Below are 16,949 nucleotides of genomic sequence, written 5' to 3'. Positions count from 1 at the left end.
GGTGGCTGGCCCGCAGCTGGGCTGTGCAGCTGGTGGGCAGGCAGCTTGTCCTGGCAGCAAGAGGCTTGGGCGGCTGGTGGGCAGGTGGCTGGCCATGGCAGCGCGGGGCTTGGACAGGCGGCTCTGGCAGTGCAGGTCTCAGGAGGCACTAGCATGGGCAGCTCTGGAGGCTGGCATGGGACTCAGACAGCTGGGGCTGCACCAGACACGAGTCGCACAGTAGCAATGAAGGCGCTGAAGCCAGAGCCCCAGAGCAGGTGGGTAAGGAGGTGAGGGCTGGTGGGCAAACACAGACAGGACAAAGCAGACACTTGGGGACATGGCAGAAAAGCTCCCCTGGTCCAGAAAGTTCTCTCGTTTGGGACTAGTCCAGTACCAACCATGCTGGACCAGGAATGTGCAACCAGTATTTATTTGCTGGAACAAAGTGGCACGTTCTGAGGATGCTGCTTCTGACTTTTGTATATAATGAAACAATTTTGTTACAAATTATTAAAACTTAAGTCATATATTAAAGATATTGAAGTTACAATAAAAAGGGCCAATCCCAAACTGAGCTACCTTTTAATCTACAATGTGCTTCTATAGCCCAGCTCTCAAACCCACATTCATGTCTCTAAATAGTACATCCAAATAATATGAAGCATTCAAACAGTATATAGGTATGTGATATAACAAAGCCTTAAGCTGGCCAGACTGATAGTTATAAAATGCACCTCATGAAAGAAGATTCAAAGTTAGAAAAAAAGAGAATTCGCAAGTTGTAAGAGAACTGCCAAATAATGAATCCTCAGTTTTCCCTGATGACTGCCAGTGACTGGCACAGAGACTCAGCTGGTACCCTGTGCTAACATTCTCCTAATTTCTGCACGTCCATGTTGATTTTATTAGTTTCTAAGGCTGCCACAAAGCCTAGTTCCCAGACTCACGTAAGTACAGAAGAGACTACAGTGATCATCTAGTCCAGGGGTCAGCATCCCCCAGCATGGGTGCCAAGAGTGGCACATGAGCCAATTTTCACTGGCCTGTGAGGTAGGAGCTCAGCCCTGCCCCTCCTTCCCTTTGCAGCTGGGAGCTAGTTCAAAGCCACGCTGCCTGTGGATTAACAAAAGACCAGCCAGTGCTACCCATTACCACCTAAACGGTAAAGCTCTGCTTCTTCATTTAATTATAAATGAAGCTGTCATAAGTAGAACTATTATTACTACTGTTACTTAACTCTTGTACTCCGAGCGGAGCATAGGCCATTTACAAATCTCCTCCACTTCACTCTGTCTCAGGACAAAACTTCTCACTGACTCCAGGAGCACCCCAGGCGTCCTTCAATCTCAGCAGATCTTCTCCACATTGTCTGAGGTCTTCCTCTTTTGTGTTTCCTTGCGGGTTTCATGCGAGAGCTTGACAGACTATACTGGATGAGAGTTTTCTGAGCGCGTGGCCTAGCCCTCCCCTCTTTCTTCTTTGATTTGAATGTCAATTGGTTCTTGTCTGCTCTGTTTCAAAGTTTCTCATTTGTGACAAAGTCTTGCCGTTTGATGTGAAGGATGTACCTCAAGTATCTGTTTATGAATATCTGTAACTTGTGATTTGAAGACTTTTTAGTATGCCAGGTCTTGCATCCACACAAGAGCACAAACTTCACATTTATATTGAAGATCTGCATTTTTGTCTTCACACACACTGTTTGGGGACTCAGTATGGGATGGAGATTCTTGAATGCAGCTGTTGCTTTCCCTATCCTGGCATTCATATCCCTATCTGTTCCTCCATCTCTGCTCATACTACTTCCTAAGCAGGTGAACTGCTCCACATCTTCCAGGTCATCCCCTTCCAGTGTGATAGTGTTGTTCTTGGACTGGTGGGTCCTCCCTATTTCGGTCTTTCCCTTGTTAATATTCAGTCCAGTCACTGGGGCAGCTTTGTTTAGTGTTATGACCTTTCCTTCCATGCTTTCATATGGGTGTGAAAGGAGGGCGATATCATCAGCAAAATCAAAGTCTTCTAGCTGTTTGAAAAGCATCCACTGAATGCCTTGTTGATGGTCATCTGTTGTGCTGTTCATAATCCAGTCCATTGTGATTAACACCAACACCAGGGTATTCCATACAAAATCGTTAACTTGCCTTGATTAAAGACCCAAAATCTACCTTAATTATGGAACTTTCTTCTATACTAACAACACCCAAAACCAAAAATCTCATTTTAACGTAGCAAATCCATCTCACTGCTTACAAAGATTAAGCTCAACGTGAGATAGTTACGTCATACAAAAAAAAATTAGGCTTGACAACTATTTGGAGAAATTTGTTTTTTAACTATTCTACCTTACGCACATCCTGGGAGTCATTCTGAATTGAGAGCTGGAGGGACTTCCTCGAGGTCCAAGAGTCTAATGCATTACGAATTATTTTCAAAAAGATTTCAAAAATATTCAGGTCCACACCCCGCCCCCACCAAGTAAGCTGTGCTAATGAAAGTAGAATGAAAGGAAATCAGAGGAAAAAAAAGGACCAATAAATATTTTTCAAAGCAACATAAAATGCAAAATTAGCAAGAATTGTTCTCCTGCAATACACAGATGGAGATCTCCTCATAGGCTGCTTAGGTCTTTGTTTCATTTTTATTGCATACACTTCAATAATCTGTAAAACTATCTTCCTATGCAGGCAATATCATCCATGACTTCATAGTTTTACTGCCACATTAATGACATTTTGGCCGTGTCTACACTAGCCCAAAACTTCGAAATGGCCATGAAAATGGCCACTTCGAAGTTTACTAATAAAGCGCTGAAATACATATTCAGCACTTCATTAGCATGCGGGCGGCCACGGCACTTTGAAATTGACGCGGCTTGCCGCTGCAAGGCTCGTCCCGACGGGGCTCCTTTTTGAAAGGACCCCACCTACATCGAAGTCCCCTTATTCCCATCTGCTCATAGGAACAAGGGGACTTCCAAGTAGGCGGGGTCCTTTTGAAAAGGAGCCCCGTCGGGATGAGCCGTGTCAATTTCGAAGTGCCATGGCCGCCTGCATGCCAATGAAGCGCTGAATATGCATTTCAGCGCTCCATTAGTAAACTTTGAAATGGCCATCTGCATGGCAATTTTGAAGTTTTGGGCTAGTGTAGACACGGCCTTTAGGAACTAACTGAAAGAATAAACAACTCAATTTATATTGTCTGTCTTTAACCTGAATAACGTTTTTTTTTTCCATTAAATAATCTTCTAGAATTTAACCTAAGCAAACCGCAACCATTTTGCACTGCAAGACATTTAGGGACTTACATAATAAGATGCCTGAATCCTGAATAAACCCAGACATATAGGCTACGGAAGTTGCTAACACTGCTCCATGGCAATCATTACACAACTGTAAAGTGAAAACATGAGACAGAATTTTTACATGCTGCAATATGTAAGACTCAATCAAATTTTATTTTCCAATGGTGTAACAACTATTTTTATACCTAATTATTTAAATGTTATATAATATTTTCCCAGAAAACAGAAAAAATTTATTTTTGTTTTGGTTCTTGCAGCAAAATCTTTAGTTTCTGGGTTACAATTACAATATATTTCTCTTTTTAATGGCTTTCTAGGCTACAGAGTATTTCTCCATTTTTGGAAGGAATTAAGGTAACAAACCAGGTTAATGAACACAATAGTTTTACAGCTGGAGGTTAAATAGCTAAGTCACTTTTTGAATTTAAAATCTGTCATCCCTCCTCACATCAACTTACTTAAAATTTGGCACCACTCTTTGGAGAAACTAATATTCTTTCTTACCCAAATTAGAGCTGCACATTCTCAGTAGCCTATGTTGTACAAGATGGCTAATACCCAAAAATGAAAATTCATACCAATGGCTTTCTGTCTAGCCAGTAGTGCATAGTGCCCATTACATAAGAAGCTTCCTTTTAAAAAAAACCCAACGTTAATATTAAGGAGAAAAATTGGCTTTTGTCATGTTACAAACTAGAAATACAGCCAGATACCTATGTAAATCACATGGTATTTTTGACCTCCGCCTCAACCTTCAAATTGCTGGAGCTGGCCATGTGACTTTACATACGAGTGCATTAAGTAACAGATCATTAATAACTGAGCCACAAACTGCAGAACACGTGCTATCCCACAACTTTTCTTTCTGGGATGTCTTTTCAATACCATTTCAGCTCTTTTCTTTTGGAGGTCAGGATTAATAATGCAAACTGTACACATTTAATCTAGTAAACAAAATGCACCATTTTTGTAGCTCATGTTCCAGAGTGATTTTATTCATTGTTTCAGACACAAACAACAATTACCACATTAAAGGTAATGTTACATTCTGCTCTCAAAATATAAAAATAATGATTTTAAAATACCAACTGGCTCCTAAACTAAGTCTTGTCAGGAAGAAAAAAAACAATCACATACTTTGCACATCTATGGCACTTTAAATCAGATCTTTAAAGTGCTTTGTAGAGCTTGTTAAACATTATCCACATTTTGTAGATGAGGAAACCAAAACTAAGGCACTAAGAGGTCAAGTGACTTGCCCAAAGTTATACAAGTCAGTGGCAGTGCCAAGAACAGCTCAGAAGCTTTCCAGTAGTCCACTATAATCACTAAATCTCATTGCCTTTTGCCTCTACCTTAAGTGCACAGGTTTAAACATTTCTGTGGAGTAGAAGTTATACAACACAGTAAAAAAGAAACATTGAACCAGAGCCAGTCAATGAGTGCATCAATTTTAATCAAAAGCATGAGGAATTCTGGTATCCAATGAATTAAAATACACTCAAGAGAATGGCCATACAGGAAATGATATGATATATTTACCTAGAGATAGAAAGCTCATTAAATATAAGATATGTGGTGTCAACATTATGAAAAAATACTGGTTACCTTGACATTTATAGCCCAGTTATAGGCAGTTAATAGGCTTCTCCCTACAGAGAAGGCATACTTGCTGATCAGCAGACATCTAGCATAATAAAATCTTAGAAATAAACAGACTGAAATAATTAAAACCGAAAGCTATCCATCAAGATCACCAAGAAATACAATTTCAAATAGACAATCTTTTGCAGCAAATGAAATGTGATACACATAGGTTGCTGCCTGAACGAAAACCACAATTCAGCCAGTTCTCTGAAGGCAAACAGGTATTTTAAAAAGCTTATGTTTCAAAAACCCTGACCTTGAATCGGAGGCTCATGGGACGGCTGGGTTACTGACAGAGATGGCACATGTGATTCAGACACGTGTACATTTTGGTTCTGTTCTTCACTGATTTGATGGGGATGGATCGTATCTTGGTTAGTATGAGATTGGTGACTAGGTTCCTGGGTCAGCTGCACATGCTGTGCTCCCGTGGCTAGATGAAGTTCTTCAGTTTGCCCCTGATGGGCATGAAGATGTGCTAGTGCTTCCTTTGAAAGAGTGATGACATGCATTTGCTCGGACTGTGCAGTTTCTATTTGGTTCTCCATCATACTAATACTTTGGATTTGTTCTACTTGTTCCTGCTGGGCTGCAAGAAGCAGGTTCTGCAGCTGTTGTGGTGGCTGAGTGAGCAGTGTAAGATTAGCAGCCTGGCCTGTTGTCATATTTTGGGAGTGCTCAGCAGTAACAATACTAATACCTTGATTATGACCTGGCATAAAGTTTATGTTATGTACTGAATCTGTGACAAGCAACTGAATCTCTTGTCCTCCAGAGGCCGACAGTTGATATTGCTGCAACTGAAGAATGTTTCTGATCTCCTCAGAGCTACTGCTAGGAGCACTGCTGGATTCTTGTAATTGCTTCTCTTTGCTGTGAATTTTCAAATGAGACTTTAAATTGTCCAAACGTGCAAACTGCAAATTACACTCTTGGCAGGAGAAAGGTTTTTTGCCTGTGTGTAAGATACAGTGTCTTCTCTTAGCACTGGAATCCGAGAAACATTTTCCGCAAATACCACAAGAATATGGCTTTTCCCCTCTGTAAGAGAGAATATGTTATGTAATCAGATATATTAATTCTGAAGCTACTGCTTTCTGCAAGATATTACCAGGCAAATGACTCTCATAACAAATGTAATACTCTTACTATTAATAACAATCATCTGTGTTGTACTGCATTTGTACTTACAGGCAGACATGTAAGAAAAATATTCCATGCTACATTTACTAGATTCCACTTTTACGAATTTCACAATTTTGTATTCAAAGTTCCCCCCGTATTTGTTCATTTTCATGTGTTAACAGGACTGCAGTCATACAGAAATTTTGAGACTGTCAATTTTATGAAGCCAAGGTTTGACAAAAGTGGCACTGGGGGCATAAAAACTAGAGTGAAGAATATTCAACTATCCATTTTCACACCTTTACTAGTTTCAATCAGTTTGAGGATTAATTTTGAATGCCATTTATTTTATTTATTTTCAGTTGTTTTTGTGTTGAATGAAAGAAACGTCTAATTTCCAGACATATGTGGTGTAGGAAGAAAAGAATTTTAATAGAATTTGATGGGGCTTTTACTGTGTGCCTCATAATAGCCCTCCAATGGTCTCAATTTTTATGAGGTTCCTCTATGTGATACTTCATATCCATACCATACCATATCCATACCATCCATCCATTCAACACCCAGAGACCAGCTACTCCAAGATAGGCTCAAAAAAGACAAGAACAGAACACCACTGGTCATTACCTACAGCCCCCAACTCAAACCCCTGCAACGCATTATTAAAGATCTACAACCTATCCTTAATCAGGATGCCACACTCCAGAAGGCTCTAGGTGACGGGCCTGTTCTCTCCTACAGACAACCTCCCAACCTTATCAGGATTCTCACCAACAGCCACAGTCTATACCGCCAGGAAAACCAGTCCTGGGACTTTTTCTTGCAACAAAGCCCACTGCCAGCTTTGTCCACATGTCTATTCTGGCGATACCATCACTAGACCTAACTAGGTTAGTCACAGAATCACGGGCACATTCTCATGTTCCTCAACTAACATCATATATGCCATCATGTGCCAACAAGGCCCAGATGCTTTGTATATTGGACAGACTTCAAACTCTCTCAGACAGAGAGTTAATGGGCAAAAAACACATCAAAACACTCCTGATCCACAAACCAGTTAGTCTACATTTTAATGGAGTGGGCCATTCTGTTAATGACTTAAGAGTTTGCGTCTTACTGAAGAAAAATTTTCACTCTGCATTGGAAAGAGAGACTGCTGAACTCTCTTTCATATTAAAATTCACCACATTAACACGTGGTTTGAACCGGGATGCAGATTTTCTGGGACACTATAGGGGCTCTTTTGCAAACTTGGCTTCATCTAATTCTTCACTCCCCTGCCCCCCGCTCTCTGATTTGCTCACCTTGATATTTTTTTTCTGATTTGTCAACCTTGATTACTGTTTTTAGTTCTCTATGCCTTAAATATTGAGCCTGTTCTGGTATGGCTATGGTCTGAAAAAGTAGGTCTCTCCCATGAAAGCTCACCTAATAAACTATTTTGTTAGTCTTTAAAGTGCTACTTTACTGCTTTTTTTTTCATATCCATATGACTGCAAGCCATATGGCTTATTTTGTTTGTATACTTGAAAAAAAAAAGTCAGGGGACAGCTATGCTGGAATTTAACATGTAAGCAGTGTTTGCGCAAGCCTCCTCTTCCTCTCCTTTAAAAAGAGGAAATTTTCAATGCTTACACAGTAAATTGTCTTTTAACTGGTATTCGATCTACTAGAATTTTCAAACTGGCATCAGGCACCATCCCAGTGTCTATGCCGCCTCCTCCAGTGGGCAGTGCTACTCTCAGTCACCACCCTCTCCTCTCCTGCCTCTCCCAAGGGGAGTAGAATCCAGATGCCACCTGGGAAGCAGCACATGCCCAGCAGCCCCTAGCAATGGGGTGCCCCTGAGCTGGCAGCCTGGAACAAGGCAGCCCTACCGAGTGGAGGCACTGTGTTGGCTGGGTGGGGTGGGCTGCTCCGGGTGGTGCAGGACCATGGAGACCTTCAGAAGCGCCCCTGAGCATGCAGCTGCGCTGAAGCCGGAGGCAGCTAAAGAACTGTGTTAACCTCAGGAGAGGGGAACAGCCCCACTATTCGGGAGAGGTGCTATGGGAGCAGGTGCGGCACAGCGAAGCCCTGCCATGGGCTGCCTGGGAGGTGGCGGCACCGGTGAAGAAGGGCAATCCAGCAGTACAGCTGGCGGCGGGGGGAGCTACTGCACCGAGTCGCAAATGGGAGGAACTGCTGCCCACGATAAGGTGGAGAAGGAGCCGAGCAAGATCATCACGCTGCAGCAGGAGTGAGACAAGAGCCGCCCGCAGGCAGGCACTGTGCTGCATCAGGGACCAGGGTAAGATACTTCACCATCCAGCACATTTGAACATCCAGCACCCTCCCAGTCCTGAGGGTGCCATATATCAAAGAGTTTACGGTCATTTATAAACTATTTCTGCAAAAATCAGTCTAAAATTTAAGATAGTTGATAACCACAGCCTACCTATAATAATTCTTCCCCCAGCTCGCTGCTTAGCTATTCCCCACAATTTATTACATTTTTGCATTTTTTGCTTAATAACGTTAAGCAGAATTCTGTCAGCAATGCATATTTTAAGACATTTGAAAATACTGTAAAGAAAACAGAATATTCAGACTTCCATGCCAGGAAGAAATTGATGCAGCTGTACACAATAAATCCTAAAAATTTCTTTTTTGAGGTTTCTATGTCAAAATAATCACTAATATCTAAACACCACAAGGCACTATCTATACTAGGACTTGTCAAAGTTTTTGAAAACTATGCCAAACACTTGAGGCCAAAGGTAACAGATTGCATTTCTATATAAACAGGTATTATGTTAATAAACTCAGATGCAAACTTGCAACATGGCTTAACTTAAGGAAATTCTGTCAACAAAAGCCACGTAAAAAATGATCAAGTAACAGTTATGATTGTAGTAACTTGTTCTGCTCCCATAGAAAAGCTGGTAACATTTTTGGTGTCACCATTTGCTTAGTGCTGGCTGTGTACTCAAGGGTATAAAATACACAAAAATAAAGACAGTCCCTGCCCTGCATTAGATGGTATCTCTTCAAGGTTTTCAAAAGATTTTGACAAGCTTCATCTTTAAGCTTCACACACGCAGTATCTCACCGATTAAGTTGTCAGGATCAGATTAAAACACGTTTCCATTAGAATGGAAGCTCAGGACCTTGGCAATTGGATACAGAGCTTTATACATCTCTTTTTAGAATACAATTCAAGTCACTAAGGATGAAAATGCATTATTCTGAGAGCTGTTTAGTGACTTAAGTGAAATAAATGGGGCATCTTCATTTCAGTCCCTGAATGCGTCCATGCTTTACACAAAAACAAAAAACTACCACACACCTCATCATCAGAAGTGGCACTCACACCCTTGTTGATCACTTCTGATATCAAAGATTTATTTACAGGCTTTTCTATTGAGATCTTTATAGTAGTATTTGAACAATCTGCAAACATGAATATAAACCTGAAATACCTTTTCACCTTCCTAGGCTCAAATGAAAGCATACTGAGAAAACTTGAGGGGAAGACTGTACCTTCACTAACTCATACTAACAATTTACAACCTCCATATTTATTTCCTTACGCATGCTGAAAGGCCTTTTTGTTTTTTTTTTTTTGGTCATATGAACATAACCTAAATTGCCATCAGCTTGGATTACATTAGACAGGTTGGGGAGACCCTGCTAATTGCAGGGATAAAAACTGGAGCCCAACATATAAAGTTTACTCACTCCTGGTTTAGTTAATAAGCATTGGCTGTAAGCGTGTATTAGGGTGAGATCTGAAATATTTTTTGACCTGAAAGGTCATGTGTCTGATACTTTGGGATAGGTAGAACTTTGAGCAGGATGTCTGGGTGGAAGATTCATGCACGGTACATTAAGACAACTGAGTTATATGGACTTCTGAATCGCCAAATCAGGTAACACCGAAGCTGTTTTATGCTAGTCGGTAAATGTAAAAATTGGAATAATCACCAGCTGTGGGGATTGGCTGTCCCATTTCTTTCAGTGCACCCTAACTGAGTGATCTCATTTGGCTCCCCGGGAAGTTGCCTATCACACTCCTGCGTGTCATCAAATGGATGAGAAGTTGCAGATCAGTTTAATAAATATCATGCATGTCTGGATATAGTAATGTTCTGTTGGAGACAATAGTCACATTACTGCACATTTCTCTCAATAAAGTCTCACTGCTGTAATGATTTACCTCTGGCATTTACATGACAAGGATTTTAAACTTGTTAAAGCTTCCTAAATAGCTTTAAAATAAGTAACCCCAAAACTATACTGCACCTGTGAATTCTGATGTGAGTCTGAAGAGAACTTTTTGCTGTGAATGACTTGCCACAGATTTCACAAGTAAACGGCTTCTCACCTACAAAAATGATAGTTAGAGGTATATTCAGAAGTTACCATTACTGTAATAATCAATTATATCACCACCAGGCTCTCATATAGAACTTTTTATCAGTACACCTCACATCACTTCAAGTATCATTATTTGCATATTACAGATAGTGAACTGAGGGAAAGCGGGGAACTGACGTGCTCAAGGTCACCCAAGTGAGTACCTGATGATCCTGGAACAGAACACCTGGGTCTCAACAACAAAAATGTCAGAGTATTCATTTTTCCTGTTTTTTTCATCTTTGGAGATGGGCCAGATCAGGTTACCCCTCTCATTACTATTTCTGATGCATGGCCTGCTGCTTCTGAAGACAACTGCAGTGTTTTTAACCCTGACCTCTTCCTCCTCACTATATATTCATCTCTCTGCTCTATCTACTGTGTCCTCCCAGCCACTAACAATGGAAGTTTAACAGCATACCATGCCGTCCTAGACAAAAAATGCAACAGGCACAATCATGCAAATGAAAATATTCCTGTGTGCACTTTTTCTAAATATGAGAAAGCAAGCATTGACTCAACAACACAGACTACACACACTTAAGGAATTGCAAAAAGCAAATGTTTATGGGTATCCTCATTTATAAAAACAATTACCCCCATCAAAGATAGAGAAACTATGAGAAGTTGTTCTAGATATGCAATGTCAGATTTGTACGTTTTCATTTTTCTACAATTTTAAATTAATTTACAGTCTAATATTTTGCAAATGTAACCTCCCTAACAAAGATTTAAAGATAAACTATAATGACTTTACTACATTTAAAGCACACTTGTAAAATTCTAGAAAAGGAAAAATTGTAAGCTGTCATAAATGTTGCATCTTGAACAGTGTCACTGTATTTTAATTACTCTCCCATTATTCCAAGGGGGAGAAAAACAACAGGTACCACAAGCATGAGTGTTTAAAATTCATTACATTTTAACCTTTATTTTAATTCCCATTGTTTACGGTATTTGTGGTGTCACTGGTAGAAAAATAGGAAGACTAACGCTGAGATTTCTAAATATCTTGAAATAGTACAGAATCTTTTTTTTTTTTTTCCAAATGAAAACAAAAAACTTTTTAGAATAATGTTATATACACTTTCCCTTTTGGAATCCTTACAAGAGAATTAAAGTTATTTTGAAGGAAGTCCTTCCAGCGCATCTTTCAAACATGATAGCGGTTTTCAAGTACCTCAAAGAGTGTTACAAGCAGGGAGAAAAATTGTTCTCCTTGGCCTCTGAGGATAGGACAAGGAGCGAGTGGGCTTCAAACTGCAGCAAAGGAGGTTTAGATTAGACACTAGGAAAAACTTCCCAACTGTCAGGGTGGATAAACAATGGAATAAGTTACCTAGGGAGGTTGTGGAATCCCCACTGCTGGAGATATTTAAGAGCAAGTTAGACACACACCTATCAGGGATGGTCTAGAATGTGTTTGGTCCTGCCAAGAGGGCAGGGAACTGGACTCAATGATCTCTTCAGGTCCCTTCCAGTTCTAGTGTTCTATGATCTTCAGGGTGAATTACTTTCTTGGAAGGTTATCCTTAAACCAGCATGGGAGGGTCAGTCTACTTCAGCCCCATATCAGGCTAGACAGGTCTCAGCTTACCCTCCAACTCTCAAAGCAATATATACTCTATGTTTCAAATTATACCCCCCTCCCACACACACACCCAGTCCAGTTTATCAAAACATAATAGAAACTCTTTTACTGGTCAATGGAATTCATAAATAATCTATCCCTTACGATCTCAGGGAGCAGCCTTCTCTGTTCGCGCAGGAACCAGGTAAGTAAGTTCCTAATACCACCTGGCTATTCATCATCTTGATAAAGTCCTCATCAAGGACTGTGCTACTGGAGAGCCTCCCAGTACTTTCTGCAGGATTGTCAGTAACCAAGAACACCAGGGGCAAATAGTTATTGACCTTTGAGAAAATGAGCCCTTCTTATAGTAGGCACTGCTTTTATGCTGCCTCCACATGATCCCTTCTCTTGTGCGGATTATAAATACCTATGGCCATTCCTAGGGGACATATGTCCTCACGAGGAATCAGGACTTCAGTGCACACACAGTGGATGTCTCCCTGTCGACCAGGGACGCAGTGTGTGAACCCCATCACAGCTAAAAAGTTGGTCTCAGTCACATGCCTTGAAAGAAAAATGTAATATTACCTGTATGTGTCCTTAGATGTTTCTTTAACTGAGCTGCATCCATGAATTTGCGATGACACTGGTTACATTCCGGCAATGAATGGCCTTGTCGCAATAATAAAAAAAGTGTCAGTGCATAAGTGATCCACTGTATTTCTTCAGTGATCTTTGTTAAAGCACTTTCCCTGTAAAATAACCACTTTAATATAACACATAAAGACAATGACAGTGATTCACTACTTATTTCTGTTGTTGCACAATACTAAAAACGGCAGCATTGTTCTGTTCCATTTCCCCACTTAAGTCTGACAATGAAGAAAGAATGCTGGCTGGTTTAACTCATGATTGCCACCAGGAATCTATCATCTTCCTTTTGGAGCATGGGATTCTTTAATTCCCTTCTACGTTACATGCCTATGAAACAACCACCATCTTTCTAGAATAAAGATGGTTGGGACTCCTTTTAAAAGCTCCTCAATGTCATTCAGCCAGAGAACTAGTGGAACAATGCAAAGCAGAATATGCCCACCAGAAAGTGATGGTACAACGTTTATATCACTTTCAGCTCATCTTTGGTGCAAAACATCAGGTGACAATCTGCCTGACTGTGGTCAATGGCAAAGAAAGAGACTGCCCGCCCTCACCCCACCAGCTTTGTTATACCTGTGTGCACTCGGTAATGACTCTTCAGTTGTCTCTTTTGGCTAAAATACTTTCCACACTGGTCACATGTAAAAGCCTTCTGCCCTGTAATAAAATGTAATATCCATAAAAATGCAAAGAACTAAATTCCAAATATTAAGCTAAAACATAATTAACATTTCTACACAACTCTAAACTCTCATGCTATCAGATAGCTAATGCTGAGCAGAAATATTTGTTTTGAAATGTCTAATACTCAGTATAGCTAGCTTATATTTGTCCTTGATCACTCACCTGTGTGTAGGCTCATGTGTTCCAAAAGCGAATGCTTTGTTGTTAAAGCCTTACTACAGACAGTACAGGTATATGGTCGCTCTCCTGTATGCATCCGCTCATGAACTTGAAGAGAGTGCTTTTGGGAAAAGCCTTTACCACATTCACTGCATTTAAAAGGGCGTTCTCCTAAACGTAAAGTACCAAGAACATCAATCGCAAAGAGCTATTGCTAGAAAATATTTAAGTAAATATTCTAAATTGATAGCAAGATGTGTTACAGAACACCATCACCATTAAAAATGAGTTTTCAATAGACCAGGAAGATTAACACAGACAAAAAAACCCTAAGGTTCCTTATAGCAATCACTTGAAAAAAATCATTTTGTATGTTTCACTGCACAGAGACTGCTAATGTCCAATTTAATATTTTATTGGAAAAAATCAACTTGATAGTAATCAGTGTGTGAACTACAAAGATTATAAAATATTATAATCCCTGAAGGTGGGAATTAAGTAAAATATTAGAAAAAAATCTTGGTGCTCCCTCCTACAGAGTGTGTCTAGCAATACCATAATATAAAGCAACATTTAAATAATCACAATGCCAATCTAGTCTCCTTAAAAAAGATGTAAAGATGCCTACCTGTATGACTTCTCTGATGAATAGCTAAAAAGTGATTATACTTAAACACTTTTCCACATTCTTTGCAAGCAGCTTCAGAGCCTGTCCGTTTTCTTTTTCTTTCAGTTCTCTTTGTTAATACTTTCCCATCTTCATCACCAACAAGTTTATAATCTTTTAGCTTGATGGACCTCCGTATCCTCCGTTTGCTGTAACGACTCTGACTACTCTGTATTCCTTGAGATTTAGGATCATAATTCTCATCCTTCTCAGCTGACAGATCAATAGCAGCCTCTGAACCACAAGCTGGCTCAGGTTCTTCCCCTTCTTTTCTCACGGGAACCAGTTCACTGGCAACTGTTTCCTCTACCGCAACTTTTTGCATAAAATTTTGTTTATTTTGCACCGAATTGTTCTCTCTCAGCTGCACATCTTCAACAGAAGCTGTCCCATATTTTTCCTCTTGCACGTTCTTGACTTTTCTTGGTCTTCCTCGTTTACGCTTTGGTGGATCTCCATTTTTCTTGTCACTTGAAAGGACAACTACTGAAGCACCACTATTTGATGTGACAGGTAATGCAGTATTTGGGCTGCCATTGGTCTGATAATCTGCATGTGCCCATACTAAGTCATTCACTTTTAGGAGCTGTGCAGTTGCCAAGATTTGTTCCATATTGTTTTCACTGGCATGGAGATAACCTGTGTAGATAAATTCCAGCAGCGCACCAAAAGTGTCTGCAACCATTCCCTCCAACACATAAATTGACTGGCTTATCTCACCCTCATCTACAAACATCATTGAAAAGTACTCACTGCTGGCAGCAAGTAAAGCTTTGTGAGCTCTGAAGTGCACATTTTCTACTATCAAAGTGATATCACAAAGAAAATTCTTTTTTCTTTGCTCCTCAAAATTAGCTAGAATGGTGTCTCTATGAGCCTTGGAGTGGATAACAATAAGTTTCTCAGGAGTCTCAGCAGTTGCCTCTGCCATTTTTTGTGCAAATGGGAAAAGAGTTACCTACAAAAGTAAAACAGCATTACTGAAAATAGAATAAAAATTAAAGGCCTGTGATACAAAAACCAAATATTACAGTTTACTACATAACGTAATTTCCTCAGCAAAACTGAAGCTTTTGATCTAGCTATAAAGTCAATAATGGACTGACATTTTCCCACTTCAAATAAAGTTTTTAAATACTTAAGAGCAGCTCTATGAACTTCTTTCTGAGGTGGATATTATTTTTTATTATTTATTTATTACTAATGTGCCTCATGCTACTCAATATCCAAAATGGCTTCCCCATCTCAAACTAACATCTTCTGAAATGTAAGAAAGGCAGTGAGTGATGCCTTTCCTTTCGGTGGAATGAAAAAAAGCTATCAGCTTTCACTTTCACAAAAAAAAAAAGCTTACTTAGAGTTATGCTGGGACTTGTATTAGAACCTATGCTTAGGTCCTGGCCCTCTGAAGTCAATAGCAAAACCCCCATTGCCTTCAATAGAGGCATGATTTCAACCCTAAATTTTGCATGGTTTTAAGTTTTGAAAAATTCTCTTCCAAACTACTCCTGTTTATTCTTGACCCAGAGGTGGTTGTGAAAGAAACAGCACTAAGTGGTAAAACTTCAGGAAGCTCCCCAGAACCTTGCTTATGTGATGATTCTTTCTTATAAGAAACACCAACTCTTCTACATTTTTTGTAAAATTCTGCATCACAAGCAGAACCACAAAAAGTGAATTTAAAGAAAAAACACAGCTACTTTTAGGCAACAAACAAAATAGCATATTTAGGAACAAACTGGTCAGGGAATGCAACAAATATGTTTTACAGCAAAAAGTTTAATTTGCCAGTTTTTAATATGTAATTGTGACATATGAAAATTAAGAATTTTTATGAATAAGAATTTAAAATAAGGTTACATTTTTAAAGAATTGTGAAAGAATTCAATGTTATGGTCTCATAAGAATGTCAGCTTACAGAAGCTATGCATCTTTTTGTGCATTTTGGTACTGTATACCACAGCCGCGAGAGGGAACGCGCTTGGTCGGACACCGCGAAGAGGGCTGTGCTCCCCCGGCCCCAGGCGGCTCTAGGGAGTTCGGGGGCGGCAACACTCTGAGGGGACTGCCCGGGGGAGGCGCAGGATCAGGCCGTGGAGAGGCGCATCCCCCAAGGGGTCGGGTCAAGCTCGGACACGCCCTGTCCCCGAGCGCCGCCACCCATCGCCATCGCCATCGCCCCCTCCCAAGATGTGGGGCCAGACCGGTCGCGAGCCCCGCACAGGGAGCAGCCCGCGCGCGGCGGGGGAGACAAATCCCGGCCGGGCTCACTCACCAGCGACAGCCACAAGCTAGGAGGTGGCGCGGACGCCGCTCTTCCCGCAGGGCACGTACCTGCGTCACGGCGCCGCGCCGCGCTCCGCCGCGCAGGCCGCAGCAAATCCGCAGGGGCCGTGAGGAGGCTCCGGGTGCTGGCCCCGCCTCTCTCTCTCCGCTTAGTGCGTTTCCGGCTCCGCCCCTCGCGCGGAGTATTCCGGGCTGGGGCTGGCGGGGAGGTCAGCTGTGTGTGTCCCGACAGGGGCTACAGGAGTTCAGGCGACCCGCGTCGGGCTGTGCTGTGGGGCTGGAACGGTTTGTTCCCTGGGGATGCCCAGAGCCACTGAACCAAAGTGTGACCCCGCCTATAATGGGAATTTCTCTATGCCACAGGGTGTTGCAGCACCCCCCGCCCACACCCCTGGTTCCAGCGCACAGGGGTCTTGCCTATGGCCCTTTCCTGGCTGGCAGCTTGCAGTTCTGGTAAGGTGCGCAAC

General features: G+C 41.1%; 1 protein-coding gene across 1 annotated transcript; it reads right to left on the bottom strand.

Annotated features, from left to right (window-relative positions):
- Positions 1–3,190: 3,190 nt before the first annotated feature.
- On the bottom strand, positions 3,191–16,572 carry ZBTB24 (zinc finger and BTB domain containing 24). The gene is made up of 7 exons (XM_074988821.1): positions 16,472–16,572; positions 14,158–15,154; positions 13,533–13,700; positions 13,260–13,343; positions 12,618–12,701; positions 10,343–10,424; positions 3,191–5,971 (listed from the first exon to the last, which is right to left on the bottom strand). Exons 2-7 carry the CDS (start codon positions 15,125–15,127, stop codon positions 5,173–5,175), a joined length of 2,187 nt encoding a protein of 728 aa, XP_074844922.1. The 5' UTR covers positions 15,128–15,154; positions 16,472–16,572; the 3' UTR covers positions 3,191–5,172.
- Positions 16,573–16,949: the final 377 nt, after the last annotated feature.

Source organism: Carettochelys insculpta, chromosome 3, assembly GCF_033958435.1.
Source record: "Carettochelys insculpta isolate YL-2023 chromosome 3, ASM3395843v1, whole genome shotgun sequence".
Taxonomy (NCBI): Eukaryota; Metazoa; Chordata; order Testudines; family Carettochelyidae; genus Carettochelys; species Carettochelys insculpta.
Note: the sequence above shows the minus strand (reverse complement) of the source record. Positions and strands in the feature narration are given on the sequence as shown.

Excerpts from the sequence above, each read along its gene's own strand:
- ZBTB24 (XM_074988821.1), bottom strand. The coding sequence starts at position 15,127 with ATGGCAGAGGCAACTGCTGAGACTCCTGAGAAACTTATTGTTATCCAC. Across the intron at positions 13,701-14,157 it reads TCATCAGAGAAGTCATACAG|GAGAACGCCCTTTTAAATGC; the intron begins GTAGGCATCTTT and ends CTTTACGTTTAG. Across the intron at positions 12,702-13,259 it reads TCATTACCGAGTGCACACAG|GCCATTCATTGCCGGAATGT; the intron begins GTATAACAAAGC and ends TATTGCGACAAG.